The 24,352-nt window shown below is 38.3% G+C and overlaps 3 protein-coding genes and 1 pseudogene across 3 annotated transcripts in view; 3 read left to right on the forward strand and 1 right to left on the reverse strand.

Moving 5' to 3' along the window:
* The window catches only part of LOC128173378 (N-acetyllactosaminide beta-1,3-N-acetylglucosaminyltransferase 2-like), a 177,012-nt gene that overhangs the window by 74,945 nt on the left and 77,715 nt on the right, over positions 1–24,352 (forward strand). The window lies entirely within an intron of this gene.
* LOC128173922 (piggyBac transposable element-derived protein 4-like) lies at positions 11,148–12,815 on the reverse strand. Its single transcript, XM_052839588.1, has one exon. The coding sequence runs from the start codon at positions 12,813–12,815 to the stop codon at positions 11,148–11,150; it is 1,668 nt and encodes a 555-aa protein (XP_052695548.1).
* On the forward strand, positions 18,599–20,842 carry LOC128173923 (putative epidermal cell surface receptor). The gene is made up of 6 exons (XM_052839589.1): positions 18,599–18,763; positions 18,990–19,011; positions 19,205–19,313; positions 19,797–20,020; positions 20,362–20,476; positions 20,608–20,842. The coding sequence occupies exons 1-6, from the start codon at positions 18,599–18,601 to the stop codon at positions 20,840–20,842; spliced, it is 870 nt and encodes a 289-aa protein (XP_052695549.1).
* LOC128173384 (uncharacterized) lies at positions 21,023–22,220 on the forward strand (annotated as a pseudogene).

Genomic DNA, 24,352 nt, shown 5'->3' on the forward strand with positions numbered 1-24,352 from the left:
TCAATAAAATGTCATTTATGTAATATTCATTGTCAGTATCTGTTGTGAATTCTTTGAAATAAGCTACAACAAAGTAAATATCCTGCCTCAGCTAAAATTAATGCGTTGAAAAATTGCTGAAATATGAAATAGCAAACCTGTTTAAATAGTGTGTTTCTGACAATTGTTTACATCATAAAAAAACAAGAAGCGATTATTTTGAGATCTCTTAGCAAATTATCGCAGTGATATAGTTTATGCAGCCCTGATACAGAGTTTAACGTCACAACTGGCCGTTGGTGCATAAATTATCGATACCGGGTAAGCAGACAGGGTAATGGCCAATTTTAAATAAAATATAATTTCATAAATTATTTAAATATATGTAAAAAATAATTAGCAGCTATAATACATAAAATATCTGAAAAAATTAAAATTAGTCCTCATACTGAAATCGACACATGGATAAAACATTGTCTGTAACACTGCATACCTAACAGAGTTATCGTTCCTTATCCGGTAGGGTCCCCGTGAGGAATTCTCTTCCGGTCAGGAGGGTAGCAATAGACGGTGGCTATTTATAGCCACCGTCTAAAAACAGTAAAATGTGTACACAGGTAAGGTCAGTCCTGTGTGCGGTCATCCGGAACAACTATCGATGTCGGTAGCTTTCATCTTACGCCTCTGTAAGTTTATGTAAATGGATGAGCGATTTGAGCAAAGTTAGGGATAAACTTTCTGTAATGACTGGAAAGACCGATAAAAGAGCGCACCTGTGTCTTGTTTACTGGATCTGGCCAATGTTTAACAATCTCTACCTTCTCAGGATCAGTCTCGATCCCCTGTTCCGAGATGATATACCCCAAGTATTTCACCTGTCGAGCAAACAACGAACACCTTCTTGCCTTCAGCTTCAGTCCAGCCGCAAGAAGCTTTTCGAACACAAGTTCTAAATTTTGCAGCATGTCATCAAATGTTTTTCCATAAACGATTATATCATCAAGATATATAAGACAAATCTGCCATTGTAAGCCAGTCAGCACAATCTCCATCAATTGTTCAAATGTGGCTGGGGCATTGCACAATCCGAACGGCATTACGTTGAACTCATATAGACCCTGTCAGGTAACAAATGCCGTCTTTTTCTTATCCTCTGGATCTAGCTCAACCTGCCAATACCCAGCATTCAGGTCCAAAGTACTGAACCATTTGGCACCTCGTAGTTGATGCAGAGACTCATCAATACGAGGTAATGGGTAGGCATCCTTCATTGTTATACTATTTAAATGTCTGTAATCGACACAGAACCTTGTGGATCCGTCTTTCTTCTTCACAAGCACGATTGCTGCTGACCACGGGCTCTGAGAAAGTTCTACGATACCTCTTCATAGCATGTCAGATACGTGATTTTGTACCTCTTCTTGCATATGAAACGGCAGACGCCTCGGTGCTTGTTTAATTGGTGCATTGACACCAGTCTCTATCTTGTGTCTGACCTTGGCGGTTAGGCCTACATCTTCATCTGTCTCTGAAAATAGAGCTGCATACTTCAAAAGAAGAGCCTTTGCTCTCATGACATCATCTTTATCTATATGACTGGTGCTGCTAATGAATAGCTCTTGCAAATGAGCTGGCAACTCTCTGTCCACATCCAAGTCTCTATTTCCCTCTTACACCAAAGAAAGAACCTCATCAACAGCATGTAACTTCCCAACAACAGTACCTGGGTAGATGGTCTTAAATGCTATCATCCGAAATATTCATGATACGGAGTGGAATAGTGTCCTGTCTACGGACAAGTGTTTTAGCCAGCATACATGAATTCTGAAACTTTTCAGAGGGTTCTATCAGTCCAGCTTTGGTTGGAAGTCCTCCATCAGAACTTGCACATATTTGGCAGGTTCAACTAACAGTTCTGATCTAGGCGGTACAGTCACTCGGTGAATAATGGCCACCTTATAAGAGCTCGCAGACCCTTGAAGCTGAATTGGGTGTTCGATACCAGATATTGATATCTGAAGCATCCTCATGTTAATGACGGCCTCATGCCTCACCAGGAAATCTAGTCCAAGTATCCCATCTGCTGTCAAGTCTGCTACATTCATTTCCTGCTGTAGGGCAATGCCATTCAATGTAAAATCTACTGGAGTTCGCCCAAGCACTCCTAGTACTGAGCCAGTAGCTGATAGTACATCTCTTTCTACCTCAGTCAACGCCTGATTTGCATCCCTTGTAATGTTCTCATAACAAATCGTGGATAGCAATGATACAGTAGCACCTGTATCAACCTATAGGTAAGCATCCATCCCATGTATGCGAGCAGTGACTTAAACCCCTTATTCATTTTTGTTTTCCCTTGGACTGAAATGTCACATTTTCATTGGTTTAAACATAGCACGTGATTGCCTCATATATCTCTATATTTGTTCTGTGAGAAATAATATTAGGCAATATGGCCGTCATTGGTCGACGCTTCGCTTACTCATTTCGACATTTCATAGTATTTTATACGTAAACTGCATGCCGTAAGTTCTTAAAGTATTTGGAGTTGTTGCCCTTTGAAATTCTTTAAAATTAGAGTAGATGCCCTTAGAATATTGACGTCACATTGTTTTGTCTGGAGCAGAACAAAATGGCAGCGTCGAAATGTGCTCAAATCTCTGCAGAGGAAAGGGAGAAAACATTTGAAATTGAATAGCAACAAAACATTGTAAGTAAACATGGGTAATGCAAAGATTTTGAAAGAGTATATTTGAAAGGTGAGATGAAAATTTTGAAGAGTTTAAATGAGTTAAATTGGACGAGATTTAAGGCATCTTGTACATGGCTTTGCGTAGATCATCGCTATTTGTGAATAAATATGTCGCTTGATAGTCCTCGAGAAAACAAAACACTTATTAGATTAGTTACTGACTCACTACGGAAATATATTGGGTTGATCAATCTCATAGAAGGCTCGGCTTCGCCTCGCCATCTATGAGATTGATCAACCCAATATATTTCCGTAGTGAGTCAGTAACTAACCTAATAAGTAATAATAGAGTGTACTACTCTTGAATACTGATCACCCGAACATAGGTTTTTTGGGAAACTTTTATCAGTTTTGTGATTCGTTTCTCTTGTACTATTAACTTGTACATGTATTAATTTGTCATCAGATCCCTTATTCAATTGTGGTCAGTCTTTTCTCAGATGCTTGTCGAATCCACATCTATAACATTTCCTCGTCCGGTCCCTATCCCTTGCATGTGTCTCTGGGCGAGGCATGCGTCTCTGGCTTTGAGACTGAAACTTCCATTGTTTCAAATCTCTCATATCGCGCTGTAGCGACAGCATGTTTTTCTCGACGGTCTCAATAAAATTGTCGAGTTTTGTACGAGTCTTCAGTATTTTCACTCATTGTCCGGACAGTATCTGTGTGGCGATTCTCTGCCCTATAATATGCTTCCAGCTCAACAGCTCTCTGTATTGCGTCATTCAAGTTTATGGGTCTAGCCTGCTTTATCTTAAGATGCATTTCTGAGTTATGTAGCCCATCTAAGAACTGTTCAGTAGCTAGTATTTCCCAAACATCATCGGGGGCTGTTGGGTAAGCTAAATTTACGAGCCTCCTTACGTCCTGTCCCATCTCCGGTAAACTTTCAGAACCCTTTTGTCTCCCTCAGCTGTGCTCTGTATAGCTCAGTTTGATTCACAGGGGCGAATCTATCTTGCAAGGCCTTCACTAATTTCCTATAGTTCTGTCTCTCGTCTCTGGGCTGATTGCCTTATAACACACCTTGTGCTAGTCCCCTCAGGGATGCAGCCAAATATAGCCCTTTCTCAGTCTCTGACCATTCATTTAAAAGACAGACTGATTCAAAATGGGACAGATAATCATTCCATAAACCAGAACCGTCATATGCTGCAGGTTTCACACTTCCGAGATTGGACCGATCCAGGGTTCGTATTACTTGTTCTTGGGTTTGCATTGCTCTGCACTGGCGGCCGGTTACTAGGTACAGGATCCTCAGCCTCATCACACATCCACACATCTCCAGACACATAGCCATTCACACTGTTTCTCCGTCTCACGTACGAGGTACTGGTACTTATGCCTGGTCTGGGTCTTTGGAGGCCTGGAGAATTCATAACCCGTAGAGGGTCATGTATCTCTCTACTGAGCCAATTTATTTCCCGCTCTAAAAACTCTACATCGGCGTGTAAATTGCGCACACTCATAATTGAATATTATTATAACAACAATTTGTAGAAAACAATTGACTGATCAAAATTCCGATGCTGCCACCAATTTTGTAACGTGTTTTGGGTTCGATGATTGAGACCAGGCTGGGGAATGTGTTTAGTTAATAATTATATATGAATACCGGCATCATAGTTAAATATTGTTTTGCCTCAGACTAGAATGTCTCGACGTCATCGGATGAATCGCGTCACGTGATTGCCTCATAAATTTCTTTGACCCCCCTTTGCCCGTGACGTAATATTATGATCCTACAATAGCTTCGAGGTTTGCACAAACAACTGACGAGGAAGGTAAAAATTTAGAGAATTAAGCTATGAATTTAATCGTTATATATTATCTTTTGTTTGTTTACATATCAAACTGTAGGTCCTTGACAAAACAAAACACTTATTAGGTTTGTTACTGACTGTTTACAGAAATTTGTGGGGTCGGTAAAGTCCATAGAAGGCGAGGCGGAACCTAATAAGTAATATTTTTATAATAACAATTTGTAGAAAACAATTGACTGATCAAAATTCCGACGCTGCCACCAATTTTGTAACGTGTTTTGGGTTCGGTGATTGAGACCAGGCTGGGGAATGTGTTTAGTTAATAATTATATATGAATACCGGCATGAAATTATCACAAAAATTACGAGTCAATATATACAGATATACAGTACCCGCAACATTATTTTTTACAAGATAAACAATAGGATAGGATTCACGCACAATAGAATAGCATTAACGTACGATAGAACAGTATACACACACGAAAGGATAGGATTAACGCACGATAGAACAGTATACACGCACGCACGATATGATAGGATTGATACATGATAGGAAAGGATAAACGATGTTCATGATAAATGTATGATCGCTTTAAACGATATTTACGAACAAACTGATAATGGCAGATTTTGAGAGAGAACACGTACAAATAAAGATTTACGTGGAATTTCTTTTTAGTAGCAATTGCCGAGTTGTTAATCATCTCTGCATCATTTATAGAATGTATAAAAATGACCTGCAGTTAATTTTTTTTCAACTAAAATTATGAGCTTTAATGATCAATAAATTTTCTGTATTGTATTTCTGTATTAATGAAATTATTTTCATTACCGAACACCCTAGCCGATCGCCGCGAATATTTCAGCCCTAGATTAAATCACTCGGAAAATAGCAGGTTTAATCATATAAATCCAACTCTTGTATAAAGTAAATATAAAATCTATCATAACTACATTTCTTTCTGTATAAGAAAATGATGCATTAAAAACGAATTATTACAGACAAGTTAAATAAATATTTACGCAGATACACATTCCGCGTACGATTTGTTAACATTGTTTTCATTATCACACACCCTAGCTGATTGTCGAGAACATTTCAGCCTGAAATCAAATATCACACGGAAAATAACGGGTTCAAAATACAATTCGGATTTTAATTTAATATAAATTATATCATAAATAGTTTTGTTTCTGTAAAATATGATGCAACAAAATTATATTGCATAAAAGTTAATGTTTACGCAGGTATACACTCTGCGTACAATTTAATATATTCCATATACAGGTATTAAATATGTTACCTTGTTCCTAAGAACTTCGTTTTTCATTTTCAATGTTAACAGATATGATTTACATTTAATATTGGTTAATTTTGATCTAAAAAATTTAAAAATTAGTATCCTGACGGAATGTTGGATAGGATTTTACAATTCTTGTTCGATAATATTCGTATCTGGCGCACTGAACGAGTTGCAACTTAGTAATAAATTTACTTGCTTATGAAAAGGCAAGAAACGATTAACACGATAGGATAAACGGAAGAATTGTTGAAATTAAACGATAAACCTGATAGGATTAACGCACGATAGGATAGGATTAACGCACGATAGAAAAGTATACACGCACGATAGGATAGAATTAACGCATGATAGAACAGTATACACGCACGATAGGATAGGATTAATACATGATACGATATGATAGGTTTGATACATGATACGATATGATAGGATTGTAAAAAATAACGTTGCTGGTAATGTAGTTGTAAGGATTACCTATCCTTAAGCATGCAAAACAAATAATTCACAAATTATGAAAAAAAGGATGGGGCTTGATGATCTGTGGGTTATAACCTGGGGCTCTATCCGAGGCACAGGTCTCGGCTTTGAGACCTAGCTGCGAGATCTGTCTCTATGCCTATATCATACCGTATAACGGGTATTTTCTGCGGCTTGAAATTTTTGCGGTTTAACCCCTAAAAAGTATCAAATTATATTCTGCGTTTTCAATTTCTGCGGTAACATTAGACCGCAAAAAAAATATATGTTTACAGGATTTGCCTTAGGGAACGTAAACTAGAGAACAAACCTTACACTATTGTAGCGTTTTTATTTCCGTATTAATACAAAATACTATTGTAAAATATTAGTATCATACAAGCATGCAAATTTCTTTTATAACTATTCAGCTATAATTGATATCGCACAGGTAACATGACATAATTAGGTGTGAAATACGACGCAGAGCCCCCTAATAACGGACTGATCACGTTTGAAAATTATAGCTTGTATTTTAAATAGTGTCAAAATTAGTGATTTTTTTTAAAGAATATTTTGCGTTTTGAATTTTTGCGGATTTTTCTTATCCGCAAAATACCGCAGAAAATAAACAACCGCAGAAAATACCCGTTATACGGTATGTACAGGGCTGTATCCCTGCAGCCGACACAAGCTGCAGCATGGTAAACTCATTTAATAAGATATGATGAAATATTAACGCTCAATTTAAAGATTAACCCAATACTAACACTGTGCAGTCGTATTAACGTACGTACTTCTTTGATAGCCGAACACAGAATCAGCTCTTCTCTCGAGTGTGCTCTTATATATACTAAGTGTCATCCGGACTATCCTCGCACAATGCCATAAGCATCAAAGATAACACCCGCATGATATAAAATTATCAGAACCCCAAACCCGATCATTTGTTACAGTATAATAATATATTTTGTTGTACTCTGGACCTTAGCTTTGGTTTAATGCCTGTTTACAGAGAGAGTTTTGCACAGAATTTCAACAAAGGGGATAGTTGATAATGACTCCATATGGCAATGGGGAAAATTAACTGTTCTGAGAAATCCTTCAGCTCTGGCATTGCATAAGTGAGTACTGATAACTTTGCCTAAGGAAAGGATTTGAGTAATCATGATTTAAAAGTTTCACAACAATGGCGTGTTTCGTGACATTATCGGAAAAAAAGCCAACAAAAGCAGGTTTGATAATATAATGCAGTTATATACATTATAATATCATATATTTCAATACTGTGATATGATATTATATCATATAATTCTATATTGTATATATAGTATGATATTGTATCATGTGATCAAATACATATGATAATCATACAATTTTTTAACATATGATATACAATAGTGTACAGTATCAAAACAGTATCCATGAATATCTAAGATAGTTTTCATATAATATGATAAAGGTGGTCTCATACAGGTGATGCCTCATAAGGTGATGCCTCGTCTTGGTGAGCTTTGTAATCTGTGATTACTTATGTTTATATAGTGTAGTAAGTGCCTGTGGGTTCTTGTGCTGTTATGTAAAAAGGGAGGGTTACTTTTGCCATTTTTTAGCTCAACTGAGCTGAAAGCTCGATATTCTTACTCGGGAAACATAGCACATTCTAGAATTTGGACGCATTTTGGTTTAAAGAAAATTAAAGTCGGACTGCCTACAAAGGAAAATCTTTTGAATATAGTTTTTTTATCGCTTAAAATACTAAGTAAATCAAATTACGAAAGCCTAGTAATGAGTCTGTTCATTGTAACTTGTTTATTTACATTTATTTAGCACTACACTATAGAATATAAAAATGTCCGATTATAATGGATTATTTATTAGTTGCGGGAAACCGATTATCGATTATGAAAATCTCACCGACTCCCATCACTACTTCTTAGAAACCAATCAGTCAGGAAAGCTGAAACTTGTGTGGAAGCATCCTTAATATGTAGTATAGATACAAATTTGTAAAAATCATGACCCCCGGGGTAGGGTGGAGCCACAATGGGGGAGGGGGTCGAACTTTTACATAGAATATATAGTGTAAATCTTTTAAAATCTTCTTCTCAAAAACCATTCGGCCAGAAAAGCTGAAACTTGGGTGGTAAGGTAGATTCAGGTTTGTTCAAATTATGATCCCCGCAGGTAGGATGGGGTCACAATGTTGGGGGGTGGGGGAGGGGGACAAACTTTACATAAGAAAATATTAAAAAATCTTTTTCTAAAAACCACTTGCCTACGAAAGCTATAACTTTATTGAAAGCAATCTTGGATAAAGTAGATTAAAGGTCAGACGACATGTTCCTCGAGCATCTTTTCTGTATCTTCTCATAATAAAGAGTTCCAATACAAATTATTTTTTTATGGTGATTTTTAAAATGATTGAAATTTACTTGTATATGTATATATATGCTTAGATGTCTTAGTGGTTAGAGCCGTGGCCGCTCTCTGCCAGGAGCGTAGGTTCTAGAGGTTGTGAGTTCAAAGCCCGGCCTAATTTAGTGATTTTCGCTGTGCTGTATCCTTTGTTTATTTTTATATCAGCAATTCAAATGTATTTTCAAGAAGACTGTATAGGAAATTGCATTATCTAGTATTTTGCAGAAATGCCTGATAAGGTATCCTAATTTTTTGCAAGAAAGCTTGTCAGAGTAGTAGTAAACCATTAACAAATTCCTGGAAAATGTTATATATAAAATTGAGGAATGTGTCATCTGACCTTAAATTCTTTGAAATCAAAATCTTGAGGAGTAGGGTAGGGCCACATTGGGATTCCAATTTTTCAAAATAAAACATTTTAATTTATCACAAAAAATGAAATGTTATGATATATGGTTTTACAAAAATGCAAGGATCCTAACATATCGCTGATTCTTTCAAACGAGTGTTTTTTACTAGCCTGAAAAGTGTCCATTTTCCTTTGACAGTTATGAATCTGGTTCTTTCCTTTCGCAGCCTGTGTTCGACATTTCTACGTTTCCTCAAACGCTTTAAAAACTAAGAAATTGTAGACTTGTTTATGTTTAAACATTCAGATATTTCTGACGCCCTGTGTCCACTTTCTATAAGTTTTATGATCACGTTTTTATTGTTGTCTGACATTTCATTACAATTGCCATTTTGTAAACAAGTGGGAAATGTAATAATAAAATGAATTCGATTTGGAAAATTACGGAAGTAAAAATTCGTAAGAGTTACTCCCCTTAGATCACAAAAAAAGATAAGTGTGACATCGTTTTATTGTCTAAAACGTAACTTCGAAGTTTTGAGGCGATGCTAGTTATTGGGCGCCATTAAAAAAGTTGATTCATTTATCGCACTATGCTGTATATCCTTTACTGATAATAACTTTGGGGTGCGTCTTTTTACCCCAATGAACCCCAATGATACCCCAATGAACCCCAATGATACCCCAATGAACTTTGAAATACCCCAATGATACTAAGTATGTTCATAATTGATACACTTTATGAATTTTATGTACCAACATGTTACACAAATTAATGAAATTTCAACTACGCAGCGTTTTTTTACTGATTGATTTCCCAGTGAACCCATTGTTATCCCAACCAAATTTCATTGATACCCTAATGAACACAATAAACTTGAAATGAGCTCTGTTTAATGATTGATTCACCCATGAATTTTAATTTTCCAAATGAAATAAATCTTATTAATACAAGAATGTACCTGTACTTAATGAACAATTAATCCCAACCAGACCCTGAATAACATTAACTTACCAATGATACCGTATTTTAGCTTTAATGATAAGTAAGCCACAGTGATATTTAATGATAAGTAAGCCACAGTGATACTTTGATGAACACAACAATTCCTAGACATTATTTAAAAGCCCACCCCAACCCCTAAACAAAGTTTTTTTTTGGGGGGGGGGGGGGAGAGGGGAGTTATAGGAATTATCTTGTCCATAAGTCTGTCTGTGCAACATTTGTGTCTTGTCAATACTTATACTTATGGAGAAACACTGAAAGTTCTCTTACGACCTGAGTGTGTGTCATGAACTTGCCCCAAGTTCATTAGGTGCGATGGCACAATGCAGAGGTAGCGCGATCACGCGATGGTACGATAGCGACAACACGATGGTGCAATAGTGATGACGCGATGGTGCTATAGCGATAACGCAATGGTGCAATAGTAATGACGCAATGGTGCAATAGTGATGACGCGATGGTGCGATAGCGTTGACGTGATGGTGCGAAAGCGATAAGGCGATGATGCGATAGTGAGGATCAATGGTGTGATAGTGATGACGCGATGGTGCAATAGTAAGAACGCGATGGTACAATAGCGATAACGCGATGGTGCGATAGCGATAACTCGATGGTGCGATAGCGGTGACGCGAAAGTGCGATAGCGATGACGCAATGCTCTATCATGTCATTGTAAGTTGTTTATCGCGCTATCATCATCGCAGTATCGCTCTATCGACTGTTTATTAAAGGATTTCATTCCAATTAACTCTTTCCCCCTCACTGTATCTCAGATAAGCTCGTTATCTACACTCGCAGTGCTGACCACTGCAGCAGTGTTATCTCCTCACTCAGCATGCGCTCCTGATAGCACCATCTCCGCAGGCATTTTCAGAAATAAACAAGACTCTCTGACTGTGTTTACATTTACTCTGATATTTTCACTATTATTTGGCAGAGGCCAATAAAAGTATATATTTTCTTTTTCAGCAATGATTTATCTATAACATGGTGAAATAAAAAAATACATTTATTTACATATTTACAACAAATAGGTCAAAAGAAATACAAATTTCCTGATTGTCATTCTGAAAAAGTTTCTTTTTTCTTTGATTGTTGGTCTGTTTTTTTCATATTACTGTGCAGAATGGTATGCAAAGTGGCATCCATCTTTGCACAAATGTGCATTGCACACTTTGCATCCATAAACAGTCTCTTTTCTTTCCTTTCTGTTCATGTGTACTCTGCATCTTCTTTTTGTTCCCATATGGGTAGATTCATGACCGGCAAAGTTTTGGGGCTCATGTACAACTTCACGGTTCTCCATAGACTTTCTTTTTCTGCCAGAAAAACCAGCGATTAGGTGTTGAGCCAATTCTAGTCTGAAGTCCACATGAGTGAACCTTTTCTTTGAATTCCTCCTCTGAGATTCATTATTGAATATTATGAAAGCATTCACCATTGCACAGTTCAAAATAAAATGGAAAATGTATTTCCATGCCTTCTTGCTATCACGGCCAACAGAATACTTCATTCGGAGCTGGTCATGCCTGTCCACACCGTTCATATATTTATTGTATTCATTGGCAGCATGAGGTTGGGTCAGATTGAGTACGTTGCGGCCATGTTGTCTGGTGACGGGAACCTGCAGACGAGGATCACTAAGAGTGCTCAGGAAAGCCACTGGTTTTTTGTCCTGCCAAACTGAAGCAGTTAAGTTTCCCTTCTGTCTTGTCCGACTTTCTCCTCTCTGTAATCTAAGTTTTCCCTTGAGATCATCTGGAAATCCGCGTCTATTTATTCTCACTGTTCCACAGGCATAAATGTTTTGAGTCAACAAGTCCTCCATCAATTTGACACCGGTAAAGTAGTTATCAAAATATACATGATGATTTTTTCCTTGAATGTCTCTAGTCAATTTGGTGACAACATCATGTCCAAGGCCATTCTCTGAAGCAGCCTCTCCTCGTCCAAGGTAGATGCTGAAGTCAGTCAAGAATGCCGTTTCCGAATCACATCGCATCCAGACTTTTATGCCCCTCTTGATTGGTTTGGCAGGGAGGTATTGTTTGTAAGACAATCTGCCTGTCCACTTTATCATTGCTTCATCGATGGCAATGTTTTTTGATGGCCTGTAATTTGATCTAAACTTTTCTCTTGCCATGGTTATCACTTCACGTACCTTGTACAGTTTGTCATAGTTTCTTGTTCCTCTTGCAGGTTCATTTTCTCTATCACTCACATGAAAATACTCTGTCAACTTTTCATACCTCTTGACGGTCATAACTGATTTTATCCCTTCATTTCCAAGGAAAAGGTTTTTAGACCAATAATCCTTGTAAGAGGGCATTTCGTTGATTCCCATCACGATATTTATGCCCAAATAGGCCCGCATTTCAGCCTCGGTGACTTCATACCAAACAGGATCTGCCTCACCCCTCTGAGCGATTTTCCATCGAGCATAATTGTTTGTATGCCGCACAAATGCTGAAATTTGTTCCTCACTGAACATCAAGAAAAAATAATCCTTCGCTGATGCAGTGGCGACATCGAAATCATCTGGAAAAACAGGGCCAGTGTCTTCTGTGAAGGGTTCAACACGAACTCCTCGAAGGTTTTCCGTCCAATTGTCGTCATTTTCTCGCTCAGATTCACTTGAACTGTCCTCATTTTCACTACTACTTGACTCTTCTGGAATGTATATATCAGATTCGTTATCTGAAAACCCTTCAAATTCACTTATATCGTCGTCAGAATCAAAATAATCTCGCAATATATCTTCGTTTGTTGGTAGCGCCGCCATCTTGGATATCAACTTTCGCTTCGGTGTACACATGTGTTGGAAAACCCCTTATCTATTAGGTAATCACGTGATTTTATGACATGTGTGCACTTTATTTTTATTAACCAATGGTATAACTTCAATTCTATGTATACCCTGTGTAAATAATCGTCATAGTCTCGTTTTCATATGGTCTTAAAATAACCGGTCGTCTAGAAGCGCTTCCGCGGAAAACAAGGCAAGGCGTCCATAGACGCTTCTGCGGAAATTCAAACATGGCGTCGAGAGACGCTACCGCGGAAAAAATGACGGGGCGTCGAGAAGCGCTAGTGCGGGGGAAAGAGTTAACCATTATTTTTGCTCCTCCAAGTAATAAACTTATAAATCTTGACAAAATTTGAGGCGCCCGCCTGAAGGATTAAAACAATCAACCTACGACATAAAGCGCACAAGGGCTACATGTAGTTTTAACAATATAGGTTTTAATAATAACCAATCGGGTTCGAAGAGTGTTCATTTTTATTAAAGGAAATACATGTAAACCTGAACAAAGCTTGTTTTAATTGTAGAGTAGTTTGAATTTAGTCCTACACTCACTCCTTTGTAACATTTCTGAGTTTACGGAGTCACGATCCCACTGCTTATAGCTAATTATACCCCCCGCAAACGAAGTTTTGGGGGGGTATATAGGAATCACCTTGTCCGTCCGTCTGTCTGTCCGTCCATCCATCTGTCTGTCCGTCCGTAACAAAAATTTTTACACAGTGTTTGTTAAGGTATGCCATATCGTTGGATATATTTCTGTACCAATCGGACATCAACTTCCTGTTAAATGACGACTTTGCTTATTTTTTAACCAAAATTTTCAAACAAATTTTGCTCAAAGATTTCTCAGCAACTATTTATCGCAGATGCTTGAAATGTTTACACAATATTTGTATAGGCATGCTACCTATATCGCGGGATGTATTTTTGTACCAATCGGACGTCAACTTCCTGTTTAATGAGTACTTTGTTTATTTTAGCCAAAACTTTCAAACAAATTTTCCTCAAAGATTTCTCAGCAGCTATTTATTGCAGATGCTTGAAATTTCAACACACTGTTTGTTAAGGCATGCCATATTGTGGGATATATTTCTGTACCAATTTGATGCCAGCTTTCTGTTAAATGTCGACTTTGCTTATTTTGCATATTCACATCAGAGCGAGGGTATCACTAGTGGGCATTGGCTTACAGATATCTTGTTTAAACTTATAATCTTTTGAATACATTTTGTGAAATATTGAACATTATAAGCATCATATTTGATATTTGCTGTACAACAGATGTCCAGTGTACACCAATCTCCCAGATGTTTGCCGTATGGTCAACGACTTTGCCAACCCCTGCTGTAAGAAACCAGACTGTACCATCTCCGCTCACCCTGGTGTAATTCAGGGAACCGGAACAACTACGCCAAACCCCGCTCTGCCTCAGACCCTCCCACCAAAACAACGTAAGTCATCAGTGACCATCCAACTTCAAAAGCAAGGAAATTTGCATTCACAAAAGTTTTGAATAATTTGAGATGGGAAAAAAATTAGAATGTAAAATCTTGCAGTACAAAGAATTGAAAATGATAAACATTTGGCAAATGTTTACAATGAGATGTCCTGTTTTTCTCTTACAACAATGTTTAGAATACTGTGTGTAGAAAGGATGTAAATATCTCTCTCTTTTGACGATTTTCAAAATACTCTGTGTACTAAGAATGTACATATTTTGTTCTTTTGACAATTTCAGAATTCTGTGTGTACAAAAATGCCCAGTATCTCCAGGGACAGACCTGGGAAGATGGCTGCAGCTACAAATGTCGCTGTGACGACTCGAGCCATGGAATCTACACCTGTAACCAGAGGTGAGTCGGAAGAAAGACTGTTGTCAAATTGTTTAGCTCAGGAGACCATGATAATGAATTCTACCCTCTGAACTTTAATACAATATAGACATGATAGATTAAACATTAATTGAGTCCCTTTTCAAGGAACTTTGGAGTTAGATTTACTCATTTTATGATCTCACTTTTCAGAGCATAAACAGAATGATATAAACTTTAAAGAAAAAAAGGGGATATTTGCTTCTTAAAAATCTATCAAAACTGAGTATTTTTATTTATTCTTCAGGTGCCCAACAGTCACCAGTGTTACCCCAGGCTGCACAATGAAGACTGATCCTAGGGACTCCTGCTGTCTTGTGGAAGTCTGCCCACAGCCCACACCAGCCCCCAGTCAGACTAAGCCAGTGCCCACTATTCAGCCCATACCCTTCACAGGAAAGGTCAATCTGCCCACACCTAGCTCAGTGCCCGGACAGCCAGCCCCATCACCAAAACCAGTTGGTACGTTATCAACTTTTCGGTCTCCTTGTTTGTTGAGAATTTGTATGGCCATGCCTTGGTAATGATATTGATATTAAAGACAATTCAACCACTGTTCTCACCCTGGATATAACTCTTGTAAGACAGATTTTTATGTGTACATTTACAGAAATTTGAAGTGATTTTATTTTTATTTTTTTTAAATGAATTTCTATTTCATACTGATTTTTTTTTTACCAATTCAGGTTTCTGTGTGTACAAAAGTGTGACCTACATGCAAGGCCAGAAATGGGACGATGGATGTGATTACGCATGTACTTGCTATGACGCAGAGCATGGAAGATACAAATGTGATCCTAAGTAAGTTGCTATGTAGTAAATGAAAAAATATTACCACCACTGTTCCTGTATACACATCTGAATTTGAAGCAATGTATCTTTTGAAGAAAATTTTTTTCTTCTTCATTGTGTAATAAAGAAATTACATACCGGTACTATTATAGCCAATTTTATTTGATTCATATTTGCATTTCATGATAAATGCGATCATTTTTCTTTAATTAAACCCTGCATTACAGATGCCCAAGATACATGGATCTTTGTGACATGTGACATTGTGGAATGTGCTGAGCCAACACCTGCCCCCAACCCAACTTAGACCCTTGCTCCAGGACAACCCAACCCCAACTCCAACCCTAACCCCAACCCCAACCCACAGCCGACATACAATCCTAAACCACAGCCAACTTCAGAGTCTAGATGTAAGTCATTCAAAATCATGTGAATCAATATGAGCTGTGTACATGTATATATAGTGTATATAGAGTAGTTTTTGCTCCGTTTGATTTACACATAGGGTTATTGTAAAAGATTCCCCCTTCCATTATATAAATTAAATGAGAAAAGAAGACGAGTGATAACTTGCGTTCATTCGGGTTGATAGGTACTTGTGAGTACAAAGGACAACAGTATCTCCAAGGACAGCAGTGGTATGATGGATGTGACTTCTCCTGTATCTGTGAGGACTGTGTCACTGGCGTGTACAGATGCAACCAAAGGTATGTCTCTCCATGAGAATCAAAAGAGGTTGAGATTTTATCAGAATTTAGTTTTACCTGCCTTTTTTTGCTGGTGTGGAAAATTTACTAGAAGGTTTTGTCTTTTGACAGGTGCCCAACATTCCAGGCTCCACCCCCAGAGTGTACTCTGATTGCTGATCCCAAAGATCCTCTTTGTTGCAAGATCCCAGAGTGTCCCACCACAGGAAACTACAACACTGCTCCTCCATTGGTCATTCAGGGAGGAAAAGCCACTCCTAGCCCCACTCTGAGACCCATCTACACCCCACAACCTACACCCTTCATTCCAAATCCTAACTATAATGGATTTACCAGTGGTACAGTCTACACACCAAGACCCACTCCAGCAATCCTGATCCCTGGAAGACCTTATCCCTCAGGCACACCTTACCCAGGGGGCACATACCCACCCGGTACAGTTCCCACTGTTCCTCCCGTAACCTACACACTATACCCAGGATCAACCTATCCAGTGAACTACATGCCCAATCCTTTAATGATTCCAACATTCAGACCAGGGCAGACATACCCAACAAATATGACTCCATATCCAAGTGGAACATACCCAACAAGGGTAACGTATCCTCTGCCAACCATCTATCCAGGTGGAGAAACCTATCCTCCAGGTTTCAGCCCAGTGACAACCCAAGTTTCTTACAGCCCTGTTGTGGTGTACTTTACAAATGCTCCACTGATCCCATGTGGCACCTATCCACCAAGACAGACACCATTTGTCGGCGGAACCTATCCAACTGGAACTGTACCCCCAAGGACTTACACTCCATTTGTCGGCGGCACTTATCCACCCAGTCAGACCTTTGGTCCTTATTTCACTCAGCCCACATTTAGGCCCTACCAGACCTACCCAACCAACAAGACTCCATACGTTGGTGGAACCTACCCAACTGGAACTGTACCACCTCCAACTCCATTTGTTGGTGGAACCTATCCTCCAGGATACATACCAAGGCAAACACCACCACCCAAACCACAGGCTCCTATTCTGGTCCCTGGAGAACCCTATCCATCCAGAGAGACACCCTACCCTGGCGGAACTTTCCCTACAGGCACTGTTCGAGTACAGTACACTCCCTTCATTGGTGGAACATATCCACCCTCTTTCACTTTCCGACCAGGACAGACACTACCAACTTTTGTGCCAGGGCAGACCTACCCAACTAATGAGACCCCATATCCAAGTGGAACCTACCCAACCTGTGTCACTTTGCCTCCATACACACCTTTTGTTGGCGGAACATATCCGCCAAGCTACACACCACCTCCATATTACAGACCATCAACATTCAGACCAGGTGGCACATATCCAACCAATCAGACACCTTATCCATATGGCACCTATCCAGTTGGCACTGTCCCAATGGGAACACCCTTCGTTGGAGGAACCTATCCACCAGGATTCACCTTTAAACCACAACCTACCACACAAAGCCCATTCATTCCAGAACAGACCTATCCAATCAATGTTACACCATATCCTCTCGCCAAACTGTCACACCTGTGACACCATATCCTGGTGGACCAAATCAAACACCTTATCCAAGTGGAACCTATCCATCAGGCACTGTACCCCCACCAGTACCATATCCAAGTTGTACCTATCCACCAGGATACACGGATAATAATCCAAACCAACCTTATTTGATTCCAGGAAGAACCTATCCACCATTCTTGACACCATTCCCCTCAGGAACATACCCACCAGGTGTGACGGTGCCATACACCCCCTACCCACAGGGAACTTACCCACCAGGCTTTACTATTCCACCACAGTTCACCACACCTCAACCAACCCCATCACCACAACCAATCTATGTCCATAAGTAATTTCTCTCTCCATTTCTGTTTAGAGCTTATAATGGTAGCATATTCATGCAATTAAGGCAGCTTTTAGCAGTATGTATGTTTTATACTAGGATTTTAATAATAATTTGCCCATTACGAAATATATTTAAACAGCATATATTTATGGCAATTTTCTAGCTGCATTTTTAATTTTGGTTATTTTTTTTATGACAGAACTCCATTCTTTTTCACAGAACTAATCTTTTTGTTGAAGAATAAATGATGCTTTTCCATTTTAGCCAACACTTGTATCTACAAGGGTTAATCCTACACCCAAGGACAAAGATGGCAGGATGGTTGCGACTACGACTGTGTATGTGAAAATCAAATGACTGGAGTCTACAAATGTACTGAGAAGTAAGACATCCTTCTAAAGCCTAAAAATGTTCGACTTGACTTACGATTTAAAGGCCAAAATATTTGTAATCTATGATTATTCTTTCAAGTTTAGTCCATTTTTGAGTCATATTATTTTACACGTTTGGTCATGGATAAATATGATATCATGACTTTTGTGGCCCATAGATGCCCACGAATCACAGACTTGAACCCAGGCTGTCAACTGGTCCAAGACATTAATGATCCCTGCTGTAAGAAGCCTTACTGTTCCCCTAATGTGACCCCATTGTCATCAAGGCCCCAACACCCACCACCATTAACGGATATCCAGGTGAGCAAATCAAATACTTCATAGCATTTCAGTAAAACATGGTAACAGATACACACTTTTTACAAATGCATGAGCACAGCAAATTCAGTTTCATTACTCTTACTATTCAAAATGTTTTTTAAACTAATTCGATATAAAATTTAATATATAATGAATAGATCCTCTGGGGCTTTGCTAAAAATCTGTTTTAGTGTACTTTTAAGACTATGCCATCTTCTCCAATCAGAGACTGGATATTGCCAAAAATGGTCAGAGAATAGAACAGATTTTTTTTTTGTCTTCAAATTAGAGTTTTCTTGATCAATCTTGGATGGTGAGATGCTGATGTGTTATTGATATAGAGACTATAGAGGGGTGGGGGGGTCCCAAAAATATTTCTGTACACTTGTTTTCTTGGTGGATTTGATGGAAGTGCTGATATGTTATTGATTGTTTTTACAGCTGTCTGTATGTACAAGGGCGTGTCCTTCCAACAAGGCGAGTCCTGGAAGGATGGCTGTGACCTGGTCTGTGAGAATGGAACAACAGAATTCTACCGATGTGACGACAGGTAAATGTGACCAATTTTATTAATGCATTGGATGCCAGTTAAATTTTACTTAAGTATAGTTAACTTAGAATGTTTTACCATTTTCAGACACCCCCTTCCCACCCCACCCCACCCCACCCCCCCAAAAAAAAACAGCATAAAAGTACTACATGTATAACAAACCACCCCCCCCCCCCAAAAAAAAATACCGGTATGTTAAGTGGAAAATCTTAGGTACTGTGGTTTCCTTAATATTTAAGGGTAATAAGGGTATCAATTTTCGTGGTTAAAGTGAAAAACACAGTTTCAAGGGTACTTAAATTCATGGCCAATGATCCTATCAATACAAACAGTTAGTAGAAAGTGCACTTCAATAAACATTTATTTTCCTGGATAAACTTAACAATGAAATCCATGAAAATTGGTATCCAACTAATATTGATGAAACCACAGTATTTAATGAAGTTTCTAGTGTTTTGAGAACAACATTGGTTTCTGGAACAGATGTCCACAGTACCAGCTGACTGAGGGATGCTCCATGGAGGCAGATCCTGATGACTCTTGCTGCAAGAAACCAGTCTGCCACCTAGAGCTGATGAAACCCCCAACTGTGGCCCCCACACCTTCACCCAAACCTGGCGAGGTCCCAATGCCCACACCATCCCCTACCCCATACACTCTGCCCATGCCAACAGCTATTAACTATGGATCTGGACCCAATGGAGGACGTAAGAGAATTTTCTTCTCCTGAAACAGTTTCAATATTTGATTTAAACATATGGTGACCAATTTCTTTTTAAAGATTCTTTGTTTTCTATCAAACCTGAAAGTCTTTGGTATCAATATTTACAATGGCAGCAGTCTTACATGAATTTTGTCAAATCCTCAATTTCAGGGACATGTAAATTTGTACATGTAGATGATTATACGCCTATCAATTGAAACTGGAATTTCTTATTTCAATGAACAGTTGATTTCATTCCATGATATTCATTATAAGTGATGTTCATTAATTAAGTGATACAGGATATTAAAGCTCTATCAGAAACATTTTTTCTGGTTTGAACAGATGGATGTTTGTACAAGGGAGTCTCTTACAATGCTGGAAAGACCTGGAAAGATGGCTGCTTCTACACCTGTGAATGTTTGGACATGCAGACTGGCAGATACAGATGCAAGGACAGGTGCAAAAATCTAAATTAACTAAATATTATTCTCAGTTCAGTCAGAGGCCAGGAATTTTGAGCAACGATTTTACCAACTGGTCTTTTTGTCCAATGTTTTGACAGTCAGATCTGTGTCTTCCTTTCTGTAGATGCCCATCCATGGATGGTGTCGTCCCACCACCCAACTGCCAGATTGTCTCTGACCCTGCAGACCCATGCTGTAAGATGATGCAGTGCAGACAACCTACCCCCGCCCCCTCATTCAATCTGGTCACAGGAAACAAACCCCCGATCACTGGCAGCATCACCTTCCCCCCACAACCTAACAACACACAGGTACCCAACCCATACCAAACAACCCCAGACACCTATGCCAACACCTAAGAGTAAGTGCATCCAGTTGATTTTTCATCAGGCTGTAAAACTGAATTCAAAATTTTTCTAAATAAGTCACCTCTTGAGAGTGTGTTTCTTTATTGGTGGTGATATCTTTCTCTCTCATTTAGACATCTGTATTATGAATGGCAAGACCTACAGCCAAGGACAGACTTGGTATGACTTGGTATGACGGATGCGCCAGAGTGCGTGTGTAATGATGGAAAGACTGGCTACTACAGATGTAGTCAGAGGTAAGTATATGAATTACGAGGACACAAAGGTTATTAATGTAACCATGCTTTTATTCTTCTCTCTACAGAATTTTTATTACTAGTTTAAAATGCTACAAATTTGACCTTTTTCATTCATAATTCTAAAAAGCAAGTGAAATAGAAAGATAGAATATATGATATTTAAGACAATTTGTTTTCTTTTTCCAGATGCAACACTTACGACAACTTGCCTTCCTCTTGCACATTGATTCCTGATCCAAACGACCCCACCTGATGCCAGGTGCCTCACTGTGAAACGCCCACACCTGGACCAAACCAGCCTGTCACCATCAAGGGACAGTCTGAATCCTTCACAGGATATGGAATAACCGAGACACTACCTCCTACCCAGCCTACCACTGTCAACCCATTCCTGCCAACTCAGCAGCCTACTCCTTCTCCTCAGCCTAGCACTCCTAAACCAGATGGTGAGATTATCCTGTATACTATTACCTACTAAAAATGTTTAGAAAAGGGAGGTTGGTGTTTGGAGGATGAGGTATCTGAATTTCAGTGTTTGGAAAGTTTGTGTGCATGGTTTAGAAATATGGGATAGGAAATGAAGCGAATATGAGATATGATTTTACTCATTCACTAAATTTTGATTTGTAAATATTTAAACAAATTTATAGGTACAAAGAAAGGGAGGGAGGAGGGAGAAAAATGAAATGAAAATAGTTGAACAAAATTTATGTTTATTTATTACCGGGTATATCAAATTTAAGATAAAGTCTGTTGATTTGTATTTGTCAGTTTGACCATTGTGTTAGAAACTGGCTTTAAGGGGTCAAGAGTTAAACTTTTAGAAAGCTTTGCAGTACCATTGAACTGGTCAACATTTTTGAACACATTAATTTTATGTTGTGCAAGAAGTCATAATTTATTTTTTTTCAGTCTGTATCTACAATGGACTGGCTTACAGAACAGGTGAGCAGTGGCAAGATGGATGCAAATACAACTGTATCTGTGAGGATGGACACATGAGAGGTGAGAGGACTTTTATATACCAAGTATTAAAGCAATACCAATTTTTAATTGACAAAAATGCATACTGTATTTCTGGTAATTTTTCGTGGGGGTCTAATTTTCGCTTTTTTTGCAATCACTTTTAAATTGCAAAATATTCAATATGCAGAAATTATATCCAATAATGTTTGGTAAAAAAATTTGAATTGCAAAATAATGACTAAGGCAAATTAAAATTGGTACACATTTTATCCTGTTTCGCAAATTTTGTGACACAAAAAAAAATGGATGTACAGTATATCTGTTAATTTGGCACATGACATGGGAATTTCTCAGCTAAGACAAGAATATTTTTCTCCTTTTTCATTTATAGTTCAATGTTATGTTTTGGAATTATTCTTTTTTCATTTAGAAAATTTCACATTTTAAGATTTTGGGCATAGCTGAAAATTGATTTACATGTACATTAACATGATAACTACCTTAGATCATTCCTATTTTACATGAAGATAAATAAAACTTTAGGTCCCAATATTCTGAAAAATTTGTAAAAATTTGAATAATGCATACAGATTCTGATGCTAAGCTTTGATCTTACAGATGCCCAACAGTTCCTCGTCTGTCTGCGGGATGTACCCTGGAGACTGACCCCAGCGACTACTGCTGTAAGGTGGCTGTGTGTTGTCAGACCACAACCTCTGCCCCTGGACAGCCAACACCCTCACCCACCAAACCGCCAAGTAAATGACCATCAATGTCACTGTCAAAAAATTCAAAAATTTCTTTTTTCAATGCCCCACCCATCAAACCACTCAGTAAATGAACATGCAACCACTGTCAAAAGTTTCACAAAGCACTTGCCATCATTTATGTGGATCCATTCATTACTAATTCTATAGATTTTTACCCTTGCCAACCAAAAACTTCTGTATGACAATGTTTGCATTGTACTTGTAGCTTTCTGTGTGTACAAAGGAGTCCCATACATCCAGGGCCAGACCTGGCAAGATGGCTGCTCCACCACTTGCAGATGTGATGACGCTGACAACAACATCTACAACTGCTTTGACAGGTAAGTGTATATAAGTGAAGAATATTCTCGTTCAGAAGAGAAGTTTTATGGTATTAAGAATTGTGTTTGTGATAACCGCTTCTACTACAAGCTGTCAAGCCAAGACTAGATACACTGATGTGCAATTAATATGAATTAAGATATTGGGCATTATTGAAATTTTACTTCTTTTATGTGTACATGGCATTTTCATTAAGATTGGTAAGGTGCAATTACAGTGTTGTTAAGTATCCATTGTTTATACTTCCAGGTGCCCTCAGTATCCTAACTTACCTGCAGGATGTACCAAGACTGCTGACCCCAACGATCCATGCTGCCTGGTGCCAGTCTGCAGCACCCCAAGACCCACACCCTACAACCCTCAGTACCCAACCACCACCCCCAATCCTAACCAGCCTACCACACCCTACAATCCTTATGTTACACCACTGCCTAAAGGAGAAATTGTGGGATACAATCCTACCACACAGAATCCTTACAATCCTTCACCCAAACCAAGTAAGTGTTGAGAAAATTATTGATAAAAGGGGAAAAAACATTACAGAAAAGTGATAATTCAGGAATTGATTCAAGATACAGGTATTGTATACAGTACCCGCAACATTATTTTTTACAATCCTATCCTATCGTATCGTGTATCAATCCTATCGTATCGTGGGTGTATACTGTCCTATCGTGCGTTAATGCTATCCTATCATGCGTGTATACTGTTCTTTGAGCGTTAATCCTATCCTATCGTGCGTTAATCCTATCAGGTTTATCGTTTAATATAAAAAATTCTTCCGTGTTAATCGTTTCGTGCCTTTTCATAAGCAAGTAAATTTATTACTAAGTTGCAACTCGTTCGGTGCGCCGTATACGAATATTTATCGAACAAGAATTGTAAAATCCTATCCAACATTTCGTCAGGATACTATTTTTTTTAATTTTTAAGATCAAAATTAGTCAATATTATATGTAAATCATATCTGTTAACATTGAAAATGAAGAACAAAGTTCTTAGGAACAAGGTAACATATTTACCTGTATATCGAATATATTAAATCGTACTCAAAGTGTATACCTGCGTAAACATTAACTTTTATGCAATATAATTTTGTTGCATCATATTTTACAGAAACAAAAGTATTTATGATATAATTTATATTTAATTAAAACCCAAGTTGTATTTTGAACCCGTTATTTTCCGTGTGATATTTGATTTCA

This window comes from Crassostrea angulata, chromosome 2 (assembly GCF_025612915.1).
Source record: "Crassostrea angulata isolate pt1a10 chromosome 2, ASM2561291v2, whole genome shotgun sequence".
Taxonomy (NCBI): domain Eukaryota; kingdom Metazoa; phylum Mollusca; class Bivalvia; order Ostreida; family Ostreidae; genus Magallana; species Magallana angulata.